The 13,710-nt window shown below is 44.4% G+C and overlaps 2 protein-coding genes across 6 annotated transcripts in view; one reads left to right on the top strand and one right to left on the bottom strand.

The window, feature by feature from the left end:
• Positions 1–1,017, bottom strand: part of Prim1 (DNA primase small subunit) — a 37,446-nt gene extending 36,429 nt beyond the window's left edge. The window contains exons 1-3 of the mRNA XM_084590808.1: positions 702–1,017; positions 464–618; positions 200–371 (exon numbers count right to left, since the gene is read on the bottom strand). Of these exons, the coding sequence (XP_084446934.1) occupies positions 200–371; positions 464–618; positions 702–813 (439 nt within the window). The 5' untranslated portion in view covers positions 814–1,017. The remainder of the gene's footprint in view (positions 1–199; positions 372–463; positions 619–701) is intronic.
• Positions 1,018–1,282: 265 nt separating this feature from the next.
• LOC146206173 (uncharacterized) overlaps positions 1,283–13,710 on the top strand; it is a 107,987-nt gene continuing 95,559 nt past the window's right edge. For 2 of the 5 annotated variants that reach the window (XM_084590801.1, XM_084590800.1), the window contains exons 1-2: positions 1,283–1,465; positions 10,392–11,168. In XM_084590801.1, coding sequence (XP_084446927.1) covers positions 1,415–1,465; positions 10,392–11,168 — 828 coding nt within the window. In that variant the 5' untranslated portion in view covers positions 1,283–1,414. The remainder of the gene's footprint in view (positions 1,466–10,391; positions 11,169–13,710) is intronic. The other 3 variants (XM_084590803.1, XM_084590802.1, XM_084590804.1) reach the window with 2 other exon arrangements.

Here is a 13,710-nt window from a genome sequence, read left to right as displayed (position 1 = left end):
GTTATTGATAACACAGTATTGTTTTTATCCCGTCAACGCAAAAAATGCAAGTTTTCTGAAACGCCGCTTTTATCAGTATTTTCAGCAGTGACTATCACAGTGCGTGAAACTGATCACGAAGCAGAATGACGCTTGACAATAACAAGCTAAGAAAAATATTAGCATTCACTGGTGCTGGCAACTCGCGCTCATGCGTTACCTCTTAACACTCTGTCCAAGATCTGCATCGCTAAAGTCATGAAGGCCCAGCAACTTTTGCAGATGTCAGCTCCTTTACAGCACGTGCGCACATCGTCATAATCCGTCATGTCGATGTCAAGCACTAGTTCCCTTTCCACAGGTCCAAACGAGGGCTCGTGATGGTTCTTCGGCTGCATAGAACAGTCGCAAAGAACGTTACATCTGCCCGAATTGTTCTCATTCGGCTTACAAATACTGATAACTAAAAAGAACAGAAGCTTACGTTGTAGTTGTACACTGCACCAATATCGATCTTGTGCGGGCGTTTGTCCTTCAGGGCTTTCTCCAGTTCTTGTTTGTCCGCAAACGACTGGAACCTTATGTAAACATCGTCCCGCAACGTAAAAGACACCTCGCGGCGAGGACCCTTATTCTTATCTGTCAAGAGAATGAAACATACGTCAATGGGATAGAGACAGCGATCACAGCGCAAGATTTCCTTGCTCTACAAAATACCGTACCAGCGTACGTGATCCATTTGTGAAATGCGTCAATTGGAAACAATTTTCCGTAGTACAACGGCAAGAAATCATCCAATAGCTCTGGACTGTAAACAGCGCTTGTGGGTGCCATGATGGTGAAGGACTGGCTCGTTGCTCGGATCACTAGCTTGATACCTTAAACTTCGAAGTTCAAGGCAAAAGCAAATACTTTTTTCTCTTCCAGCCACGAAGGCAGCAACGTAAAGCAAAGTGGCACTGTGGCACGACCCTATTGGTACAGCAACCAGCTCGCGCCAGAAGTTCGCGCGCGCTGCGCGCCTAACGATGATGATGACAAGCGTCGGCTCACCGGCGCTACCAGCCACCATGTAGGACGGATCAAGGAGGTTATATAACCTCCTTGGGACGGATGTCATAGACGTGAAAAATGTGAAAAGTACTCATGAGTAGTACTGATTACAGAAAGTTACTTTTGATATAAAAATGAAAATAGCTTGCGTGAAGTTGTTAGTCATCTAGAAAGTAGAAAGAAAGCTTACTTACGCCGAACGTGCGGGTGCGGCCTCGCGGCTGTTAGCTGCACGTGCAGCTGAATCAGCAACGTTTTAGAACGTCGTCTGACGTCGCTTTGGAACAGACAACGTTCGGGACGGCGGTCGGAATTTGTGTCTGCATGGAGTGTTCTAATCTTCGAGTGCGGCATTTCTGAAGCAGTTAGAAGTAATCTAACCATGGCAGAAGTTCACAATACCGGCCAAGAAAAGGTAGCTGCTGTTTACGAGGTAAGAAAAAACGCCGTTTGTCTTTTAATAGCGTCATTGGTAAGGCAGGCCAAGCGGTCGCAAGGCTTACGTATTGAATCAGTATCCAAATCTGGCTCGTTCATGCGTTCTAGAATGCTAGGATGGTAGATGACATTTCATAGTCTGTACTGCAGTAATGCTTCCGGCACTGTAGAAAAAAAAAAAATGCCATAAATTGTGTACTACTGTTCATGTTCGGCTTGCCACGCGGAATGCTGTTGTGGCATTCGCATTATCGAACACAAGTTTGAGAACACTAGTTTGTCATCTGTTAGGGGCTTCCGCGGCTTGTTGTCAGTTGTTTTGGTTATCTAATACAGTTGTGGTTATTTAGGATAATCGGCGGGGGCAGCTATTCCTGTCTTCGTTCTCTTGAAAGCTGCGTAGAACAGGAGACCTGTAAAATGGTAAAATATAGGTGTTGTGCCCGTGGTTGCTTGTGGATACGCTATTTTTATTTTTTTTTTTCGATGCGCATTATATAAAAGGCTGTGGCTAAAGGTACGTCGGACGGACCCGATCAATGGTCTTAAAGGTACGTCCGACGGACCCGGTGCGTTTTTCTTCGGGATCCGTCCGACGGATCCGGGAAATATTTTTCAGAGGTACGGCGGACGGACCCGATCGGTAGGGTTCTTCCGACGGACCCAACGCATTTTTCTCCGATATGGGCCTTGGGATCCGTCGGGAAAGCCGGACTCAGATGTGGTTGTAGCAACAACATGGTAGCCATATGTAGCCAAATCGAAGTTGGTATGAGGTGTACTACGTGCGAGGTGTAAGAAGTATGTACTACATACTGCATGCGTGAAATGTGAAATTACAAAGAATAGTACAGTGGCAAGAATAGTGCCTAGAATGGGTGATATACTACGTGATGGCATGATGATAGGTTTACGTGAGTTGGACCGCGGCAGGGTGGCAAGCACGACCAGAGCGCAAGCGCATGTAATCGCGGTGTTGACGGCCAGCCCGCGGCCCGCACGCCCGCTCATTTGGTCCTCGTTATTATGTGGATTAACGTCTACGACGGTCGTTATGTAATTATGTAGTTTTGATTCTTCAAAGTTTCCTCACTTCCATCTGTGATGAGATGCGTCACGTAACGCATCGCCTTCTGCTCGCATTCAGGTTTGGTGCTGCAAGTTCTACGTAGTACAAGCGGCGCTGAAAAAGCTGGGCACCGCCGGCGTGTCTCTAGCCCAAGCATCGCGTCATTCGTGTTTGTTGTACAACTGGAGGTGTGGTTTGTGCTTACCGTGAGATGCTGTGATTACGGATTACGTCCTACTAGAGTGCTGTGTGAGACTACGAAGAGTGCTGTGATGAGTGCGCCGATGTCCGGACGGACATCAGTGTGTCCGTTTATGATCGGCGATGTTGCACGTGCATGTCAGTGTTTATTAGGTGCAGTGGTAATTTATTTACACGCGCTGTGCAACAATCAGACGAAAATAAGTCATCGACAATTTGTTAGCCTGTACTACAGAGCTCAAAACTCGGAAAATGGGAATGCACGATGCAGTTTTCGCATGTTGGAGTGGACCGAAAAATAAGTGCCCAGCCCACACCGCCGGGATGCGTATTACTACAGGTGAAATGGTTCAGGTTTCTGTAAAATAGCTGCCTGGCACAGCACCTTTCTAAATGTTCAGGCTTTGTACTATTGTTGAAGGCCACTTTATCATTAATAAAGGAACGAATATGCTTTATGTGTTAATGACTAATGCTTTTTCAACATATTATGTTCATTTTTTTTTTTTCGTTTTTCCTTAGTTTCCTTTGTTTTTCATGCTAGACAAACACAAATAGTACACTTTTAAACTTGTCAGTCCAAAGCTGAACATGAATATCTGCCATGCATGTGACAGCTTTAATGCTAGAAAGGTTGATATGTATAGCATGTACGTACACGCTGCGACATCTTAGTGGCACGTTAGGCTACTTGCCCCAAGGTCGTGATGTTTAATACCAGTGATGGCAGTCGCACTTTGGTGCAGGTGAAATGCAAATGCTTCTGTTTTCTGCAAGATGTCAATTCAAAGTACAAAGCCCAGGCAGTCAAATTAGTCTGGAGCTCTCCACTACGGTATTCTTCATAGCTACATATGTCACTTTAGGATGTGAAACCCTACATGCCACAGGTAGGCTGCATTGTTTTTTAGATTTTGTAACCTCTCATCTATGTTTTGCAACATTTGGCTAATTTTAGTTCCCAAACAGTTGCTAAAGATGAAACCGAAGCAGTTCTTGGCATGGTTTGCTGCTTAGATTAATTTGCTAATTGCAGTTCTTTGAAACTTGCATCAATGCTGGGCAGTTCAAATAGCAAGCAGTTGAATTACAGAAATGATGTGGATCATGCATTTCAGTTCTGACAAGTGGAAAGTAACGGTCCCCTCCTTGCATGCATAGGTGCCTTTAGACAAATACATACTCGGGTGTGTGATTGTGACGCATATCAAGGGTCAACAGAAGGCCATATGGAGCCAGTGTGATATTCTTCATGAAGGCTAAAGTAAAATTGTACAACAGCTGCTGTACCATGCAGAAAAAAAATTGATCATTTAGTGTATGATTAACTGACCATGAATAGCATCTTACTCAGAGTATGATGTGATATATATCTGGTTTAGCATCCCAAAATAACTACGGCTATGAGGAACACAATAGTTGAGGGCTCCGGTATAATTTCGACCATCTGGGGTTCTTTTACATGCACTGACACCGCACGGTGCATGACGGCCTATTGTTTCGCCTCTATTAAAATGTCCCTGCTGTGGCTGGAACCAAATCTGCATCTTTGGGTTCAGCAGCCAAGCACTCTAACTACTGAGCCAGCACAACGGGGCCAAGTATCAAAATGCATGCCATTACATTTCTTTCTAGCCTGTGGTTTTCTTCACAGAACTAATGTATACAAGGAAAAGTAAACAGCAAGAAAACACTAGTTTTATTGCACATTATATTCACATTTCAGCAAACATTCTCTAGGAAAAAATTTCTCATAATGTTTTCATGGAAACCATGAACAAAACAAAACAATGCACTTACTCCACTCGAATTATTAATGGGCAAGGTTGCATCTATGCTACTACACTGCACTTATCACAAAACCACAAGCCCCATCTGCTTTGGCCAATCACTTGATGGAACTAACGGAGACAGATGTCGCACACCACAGACTGGTCGTCTCGCAACATATCTCTGCATATGTTGCATTTCAATTTCATGCCTTTCCACTTAGTTTCAACTGTTGCCAGCATTACTAGTCACCCATCTTTTCTGAAATTCCTTTTTACGCTGTTGGGATCAGCATCCTTGTTAACGATGGTCTCTGGCATTTTAGATGCTATCATTTTCACATCTTCCTCATCTGGAAGAACGAAGGAAATGACAAGCTTTGAGCAGACAAAAAATTAGGGAGACTCCTAATCTCCACCTGTAAGGGTATGGTGTGCCAGCGTTAATGGTTCTTGTCTGCAGATCCCACTGTGGATTCTCGTTAATTTACATGCCCTTTGCTACAAACATTACTACTAATTCCTTAATTCATGTCTGTTATCTCAGATATACTCATTAGCATACGGTCGTAGGCTGCCCTGTTAGGTGATAGACAACCTGGCATAGACCTCTGTAAGCCTCAACCTTTCTTAATTGGAGCTGAAACGTTGAAGATGAAATATTTCAAATATAACTTTGTAAGCTTGGCTTAACAGCTCCTGCCATGTCGTGTGGCCTCGTGACATTTGGCTCGTGGCACTTTTGGCTTGTGCACAGGGGTCATCTGTTAAACACTGGTTAACATGCATGAAAAATACATTTTCACACAAACTGGTGGCAAATGGTCAAGTGGTGCACTGCAGATTCTGAAATGTATACCTATATTCATGCAAGGATCGCATCATCACATAACATGATCAAGAGTTCTATCAGTACCTGCAGTTACATAGCATTTCAATGCCCATTAAAGGACCACCTCAGACAATGGTTGTTGTTATCTCAAGACCTGTTCTAACAGCGTGCTGACGCCATTCCACTGAGCGATGGACATGTATATGCATACCCTAGATAGCTCATGATTGTGGATCTCATTTATTTCTATGACTTCCAAGGAGTTCCTGTCATCAGAAACTTTATGAAATCGGGACAGCAGTCTTGAAAGGTGAAAAGAAATAACCAGGTTACCTTGACGCAATGCTAAATTACAGAGGGTGAATATGCTGCATGAAGATACCAAGAAGCTTGTACAAAGAAAAGTGAGAGTGAAATGGCAGGATTTTTGAAACATTGAAATAAACTACAAACCATACTTGTCAAACCTGTCATTAAGGAATGGAAATCATGCAGTAATCAAAAACACAACATGGAGGACATTTTAGGTCATCTTCACAAAACACATACCCAAACCTCACACACAGCTTCATGCTTATGAAAGAGGACAAACCAATATGCAAGGAGTGTGGAGATGAACTAACAATAAACCATATCTTACACATGCGCCAGAGTCGAGAAAAGAGGAAACATTTTGTACAATTTCCAACAGATCCATTTCCATCCCAGCATGATCCTAGGAGAGACGTGCAAATTTCCTGCATTTTTGGTTTCCTAAAATGTTCCTAAACAAGCTACATCCTAAAGAACATTTTAGTCATTACACACAAAATAAATACATTAAATTTTGTTCTTGGTGCATGGCAGCATTAGTCGCTTAGGCACCATAAAAATCAACACAATGCTGTAGTAAGGTGTACCTTGGTTAGCTATGTTATATGAGACAAGCTTTCGGCCTGGTGTGGTCCTTATTCACGTGACAGCGCTGTCATGAGGGTCTATGTCCCAGCGATCGGAAAGTGACCTATTCCAATACTTTTACAAACTGAAGGTGATTGTACAGATTTCTAAAGACTGGAGTGCTCAACTGTTTTATCAACGTCCGCCTGCTTTGACAGCCTGGAGTGAAACTGTTGAAGAGAATACATTTTTGAACACTTAACGCGTTTCTGAAGGCGTTGCTTTCAATTACGGGGCCAACAAAAAGCAGATGAATGTCAAACGCCGCCTAGATAGGCTTTCTAGCAAGACAGCGGTGTAGCGTGGAAAATCGCTCCGCCGATCCATCGCTGGCGCCGCTGACTTGAAAGGCGAACTGTTCAAACTTATATAGCTACTGACCACACCTGAAACACTGAATTGCGCATGATCAAGGCAGAATTTCTCTAACACTGAGCACTGGTAGCTATCGATTTCGCGCCCAATATTGTGAAAATCTGTCCTCTCTTCGATCATTGATACGTCCACGGTTGAACATTTATGCGCCTCGGGGTAGGCCAGCCGTGGGAACATGGATGCGTGGTTGTAGCAACGATCGCTTGCATGGCACACTCTGCAAAATTCCAAGAGTCAGCTTCTTCAACGAAATGTGCAGCGCACATTTTCTACCGCGTACCTAAGCCCGGCGATGCATGCATATCGATCCCGATCGTTTCAAAGCTGCGCGGCCGTTCAGTCGGGTCACGCTAACCTCGAGCATGCGGGGGTTTAAACTACATGTACGCAAACTTCAACGACAAGAAAAAGATGCAGCCTAAGCACTTTAGTCTAGTAATCCCCTATATACCAAAGAACATTGCTGTTCACAGGGAATTCGGATCATTCACGCTTCCGGCTTTCCGGTTGTGCACTCTTGCGGTGCGGTGCAGTAGGTCTTCGCCTCGACGAGTCGATGTGCAGGCCTCTAGTAGATTCGGCATGTCTTCTGCCACGGCTCTGAGGTAGAATTTAAACGAAGAATTTAGCTAAAAACATCCTGTTTCCTCGGTCTGCATGTGAGGAACGAGCACAATGCCATTTCACATACATACTTTGGACTGCCGAATGTTCAGCTGCACGACGAGGTGTGTGTGTGTTGTGCCGGCGCTAGATCTTCAGAGGTCGATGCAGGACCTAAGACAGCGTAAATGCTAGGAATAGCTCGCTCGCATTACGGGCAGATCGGGGTGATAGTTTAGTGCGAAGCGAAAGCTGCTCGTGAATGTGCGTATCTCGATGCCAGCTGGTGGAGCTGGTGCAGTACGTAGCATATCGCCTGCAGCTATGTGCTTGACAGCGATGTTTGCCGTACACAACCCTAAGTGAAGACCGTGATCTATGTTAGAACGGATTCACTCTTCGTAGCACCTCATCGAGAGTCGCGGCTAGCTGATATCATAGAGGATGAGATCCATTCACGCGTAGCAAGCGGAATGGGGCCGCGTTCGACGTGCATATAGCCATGAGCCTGTATATCGACGTCCGCCGTATCTTTACGAGAATCGAATGGATCCGTCGGACGTACCTTTAGACACTTCGTATATAAAAACGTTAGCGCCTGGTATGCTGTATACGCTTAGGTTCAGTTAGCATAGATTATTGTGTAATCAGTGACGACACAAATGTGGAACTCTTCTTACAACTCTAGTTTTTAGCGGACCGCGTTAACGTCTGCTATTATTACGCAACGCTCACATCACCGCCGAATTATGCAAGATCGTATAGAAATTGTCGCCTCAGTTAGCCTCACTCTTATAGGTCGATATGACCGCCGGTCAGGATCGACCAAAAGAGGGGGGGCTATTTAACAGGTTTGTGACAATTTTTGTGATGTGATCGTTGTGCAATTGGGACGTGCAAAAACTGTCGCAAACCTGTCAGCCCCTGCTTATATTGGTCGACAAGTCTACCGGGCAGAATCGACGAATAGGAGCAGGGCTAATTGACCAAATTGTGACAGGTTTGTGATGTGATCGTTGTGTGATATCGCCACGATTTCTCACAAATTCGTAGTTATTTCTAAGATTGTGAAAATTATTTTCATATGCTTGTGCAATCATGACCTCGCACACAAAATCTGTGAGGATTGCAGTAAGAATTTAACGCGCAGAGCCGAGTTACTTGCCAACCGACCATACCAGGAAGGCATGGCAGTGTAAAAGGCAGATTTTGGTTTTACCCTTGTTTGATAATGCTTGTCTCTGGTTTCATTTTCGCGAGCTAGTTCAATCTGCCACCCTGCCGGTTTCATATTTAATATTCAAATTAAATGCGACAATCCATATAAACCAGAACGCACATGCTGTCATGTTTAAGGTGGAAACTTGGTTGTTTTTAAAACATTTGAAATCATATTTGCTAGCACTTATTTAGACACAAGGGACAAAAGAACACATATATGCATGTACATGTTTGTGTATTTTCCGTTGTGAATAATCACAATAATTTTCTTTGATTTCCAAGGTGTGCAAGTTTTGTTTACTTATAATTATTACTGTCTTGAAGAACAAGACAGTGGATGGTAGGTACATATGTTTGTACAATAATTCACGACAAAAGAAATACAACAGGCAAAACATTGCTGATAACAAAGGAACTCGTGAGAATGTTATATTAGTGTGATCCTGTCATACGATGTAAATAATCTCTTGACGCTAGGTTTTTCTCATGGTCTGTGGCAAACAGGTTCAGTACACATATATGCCACATGTCATATGCATTCACAGAGAAGTGATGCCTTCGCTGCTTTTCATCTGCTGTGAATCGCAGAACCACCATACTTGCGTGTGTTCGCAGCTTTTTTTTTTCTTTTTGAGCGTATAGAGGTTCTGTGTGCTCACCTTTGATATCACACCCCACGGAAACCTGATCCAAAACATTGTGCAGTGCTAGTGGAAAAGGGGGGGGGGGGGCTGAAAAATTTGGTGTAGAAAGGTGTCAAGCTCCTTTAAATGGATGTTGAGGACAGCCGCACCTAATTTTTGTTCTTGGATATGATAACAATTTGACATGATTGCCGTTTTGTCACTTTTTGCTTAAGAATTATGTTCTTAAAACTTAACACCTTTCTCACCACTTGATTTAGATTTGTGGTGTTGATGGGTGATGCACTTAGAAGGGAAACCGCCCGAAACACTGGGAAGAAGTGGACAGGATTGGTGCGGACTTGCAACTGTTTATTGAAGCACAGCCTAAATTCTTCATCGACAACATTGCACACATGCACCAAGGGCTACTACTTTCCTGAACTTAAAACCTTTGAAGCGGTGCAGATAGATATAAGCTAGAAAAGTTTGTGAACGAGGCTTCAATCCTTCTGTATAATAAAGAATTGAAATTCTTTAAATCAGTGAAGCTTAGTGCACGTGCACAATATTGTCAGTGAAGGATTTAGGAAGGATTCAATAAATAGTTGGAAATCCGTGCCCGTCCTGTCCAATTCTTCCCTGTGTTTCATCCTCTGCACTGTTTTCGTTCTAAGTTCATGCCTTACCAACTAGCCACTCAAAGTACTACACTCCTTGGTGGATGATGTCAACAGTAAAGAGGCCATGATCCCTGCCTGAAATTGAACAGAAATGTCTGCAAACAAAACAGGTGCTTGGTTGCTTGTGAAAATAACCTGTAGTACTGATAGCTGGATCATTGGGCCCTTTGTCATTGGAGTGGAATAATAAATAGATGGGCGCCAAGTTCACTTAGTTCTCGGTATCTGTTGAAGTGCCAAAACTTTTGGCATTTTGTTGGAAAACGAAAATTATTCTATAACATAATTGGCATTGTATATAAAAGGGGCTTTAAATTAGGTTGTTGGAAAACTGGTTGAATCTGATGTAATGCTGTCTGGCTGTATGTCAGAAATTTGCTGATTTTGCATACTTGTGTCTTTAAATCAGCACTTCTTTGCATTGCCCACTGGAGCAATTGTTTTTCTCTCGAGAGCACTGTTTTCAGTATGGTGATTAGCAGAATGAGCAGATGTTTTCATTGTAACCTTTTTGTGCGTGGAGTTTAGCTTGAGCTAAGCAACCAAAAGTTGCAGCTTTCATGATGCTGAGGGACTGGTTAAAAGTTGATTTCTGTTTTATTTCAGGAAAGTGCAGAGACAAAGCCTCCAGATTCATGCCCCGACTTACTACGTGATACGAGTAGCCCATCTGAAGATGCGGGCCACGTGACTTATGCTAGTCCTGGTGATAGGGAAGATTCAAATTCAGTATGCACAACTGAGGCTAACTGCAAGGGATCAAAAACAGAAGTGATGAATCGCTCTCAGACTAGCCCCGATATCCCCACAGAAGGTGTGGGCAAGGACTACCTTGAAGCTGTGAACAAGTCATGTCAAGATACGGAAGAAAAGGAAGTTGCACACTCGGATAAAAATTCATACGAAGACTCTGTTGAGGAAAGCTCAGATGAGTTAAAGGTTCAAGAACTGGATGCCTTGTCTGGTGCCAAGGAAAGTGAAACTGGAACTCAAAAACTTGACTCATTCCCACCGAGCGCCGTCGATATTGTTGCGCCAAACACAGAAGTTGGTTTTGGCAAAGCGAGTGGCGAAACTCCTCCCGCCAAGCCTCGGGAGGCAACTGCTAATTTGAGCGAGGAAATGAGTAATGAGAATGGCACCGGGCCTCTTGTTACTGATGAAGTGGAGGGTAAAACAGTGCCAGCACAGCTAGCACAGGTATTGTGTTCTTCCTCACCAGAATCTCCCGGAGAGTCTTGTGCATCTCCAGAACCCTCGGTCACAACACACTGTGATGCAACTGTTGCTGCACCAAAAGATGAAAAACCATCTCTGGATGTCGCTAAGGAAAGCGAAGAAAGCAGTGGTACTAAGTGCAGCCTTGAAGGTGGAAACCATGTGGTGAGTGTTTAGGGCTTGTATCATTTTAGCGTTTTGTATGTCGACGTCACGAGAACTCTCGTGCATGCGGGCACGTGCTGCATGTAAGCGAAAGAGAAAGCTAACCCGCTTATCTCATGGCTAAATGCCAGATAGAAATTTTAACAGACCAAGAATGTACCTATCAAAATGAACTAGTGCTTTGTTTATGTAGGCTGTTATTTCTGCATAAGTCCTGCTTGCGGTGCTAATCAAAAATTTTTTTTTTTTTGGTCTCTTCAACGGCCTCTGATCCTATGGGTATTTGGAGTTCATGCCAGCTTTCAGTGCGTCATTCAAGGATTTTCAAGAGTCAAGGAATGTCTTTTTTTTTTTTTTTTTTTTTTTCGAAGAAACGAAGTGTTTGCCAGAACATTTTCTGCACCTCACTTATGTAATTTTTGTTGCACAAAAAAGAATTTTCAGTTTCACCTATCATGGAAGCTGAGTCTCTCTTGTTTTTTCATGCCCAGTATTGATATTAACAATGTCCTTTGCCTTTTTTTTTATTAAGACACGTGATGTCATCAGTAGCTTGTGCTTTCTCAATGTGTCTGCTCCAGCATTCAACTCAGCATCAGCTGCTTTTAGCCCCATTCCTTCACCAAGTCGCCATGAGGGTACTTTTTATTCAACTGCTGCTTTGTGCTTTCGACTTTGTTTTTAACTTTAGCTCCCAGAAGAGCATAGTAGCGCTGCCTAGCAGAAGTCACGGACGTCCTTTGTGATGTTAAAAGTGCCACCTGCACCTGTCCCCAGCATCATACACTAACAACTGGGGTATACAAAACAATTTTCGGGTGTTCCACGGCAACTTGCTGATTGACACTGAATCCTCGCTGCATTCAGTTCCCGTCCCATGGCTGACGATAATGGATAGTTTGACCATCTTCCAGTTCTCTGTACACTGAAGTTATCCGTTAGCTGTTATTGACGTAGGGCACATGAAGAGACAGCGCGTTATTAGCTGCCAGTTCCAAACCTGGCGCCGCCGGAATGCACGTTTCTAGTGGTGGTAGTCTGCAAACTGCCGCAGCTTTCACAGGCGCTGTTCAAGCAGTAAAGCGAAGCACCTTGGCTGTTTATTCTGGATTACAGAACACTCGAGCAAATATTGTCACGCGCTCGCAACATAGGCAAACCAGCAAGAACGTTTTGCAGTCTAGTTGCGCCAATGTAGCGTTGCTTGGAATATACGTGGAAGGCCCGCTGCAACGTGATAGCGATGCAACCTAGCTGCGGTTGTAACGCAGCGAATAGACATGTCGAAATTTACTCACCTATAAAAACGGTGCGCCGGCCGTTCTAGCCTCGCCCGCATGTCACAATTTAACGTTTTTGTGGAATATTTACGTTTTAATTTCTTTACGTGTCGCAAAACTTGAGCCGCATTTCACAAGGCAGACTGCGATATTGGTGAATTCAACGGGAGGCAGTGGTTCTGTACAGCAGACCCGTTCACACTTGCGACTCGCGGAGATTGTGCGACCGTTTTATTCAAAAAGCGACAGTTACAGGCCGCTTAAGCACAGCTCGATCTTCCAGCTTTCTGACTGCTGGTCGCAAACCAGTAACCAATGTAGCACACCACGACGCAGTTTGCGCAGTCGTACTGTACGAGCCGATGTGGTGCAGTGGTTACGGCGCTCGACTACTGTTCCCAAAGACGCGGGATCGAATCCCAGCCTCGGCGGCCGCTTTTCGATGGAGGCGAAAAGCAAGGCGCCCGTGTGCTGTGCGGTGTCAGTACACGTTAAAGAACCCCAGGTGGTCGAAATTTCCGGAGTCCTCCACTAAGGCGTCTCTCATAGCCTGAGTCGCTTTGAGACGTTAAACCCCACAAACCAAACCAAACCTTTTACCAGTTCCGTTGTTTTTGTCCCACGCAGTCCACGGCCGTATTCCACACACTTACGCGGTTTCCTGTGGCACACTCAGAAATAATCACCGACAAAATGCGAAAGACAATGCTCCCAAGCAAGTTGTAATGTCTGATGTCTGTGGTTTGTATTCCTAACATAAACATAACACATCTCGTGTTTGGCGCATGATAGCCTTAGTTGCTTATGCGCCATTAAACCCAACGCTACAACAACGTCCAGTCCACGAATCGTAACTGCTGCAGCTACCGCGACCATGCACATGGTGACGTGGTGGCGAATGTTGCGCTGGAGATGGTGTATTTTAAGCTCCAACAGTAGCGAGTGTAGATTATTTAACGTTGGCCACTGTTATAGGCTCCCAAAGCATCGTTGGGCGGCGCTGAGGCTCCTAAAGCCCCTCTATCTGGAAAGTAGCGAAACTCTCCTCCCTTCGGCTGCTTTCCTCCTCAATTCTCCTCTAATTTCACTCTCCCACCGGCGGGAGCGCTGCGCACGGCACGCTGAACCTGCCTGCGCTCGAGGGGCGCCGCGGAAGTTTCAATGATAGTGAATGGCGGGGGCTTTTTGTGCTGCCTTTTAAAGCGTTCTTTTAAATCTGCTTTGCACAGGTAACTACTAATGGATTTGAAAATGTTATGTTT

Source organism: Amblyomma maculatum, chromosome 1, assembly GCF_055883805.1.
Source record: "Amblyomma maculatum isolate TAMU_Amacu chromosome 1, ASM5588380v1, whole genome shotgun sequence".
In the NCBI taxonomy this organism is placed as follows: domain Eukaryota; kingdom Metazoa; phylum Arthropoda; class Arachnida; order Ixodida; family Ixodidae; genus Amblyomma; species Amblyomma maculatum.
Note: the sequence above shows the minus strand (reverse complement) of the source record. Positions and strands in the feature narration are given on the sequence as shown.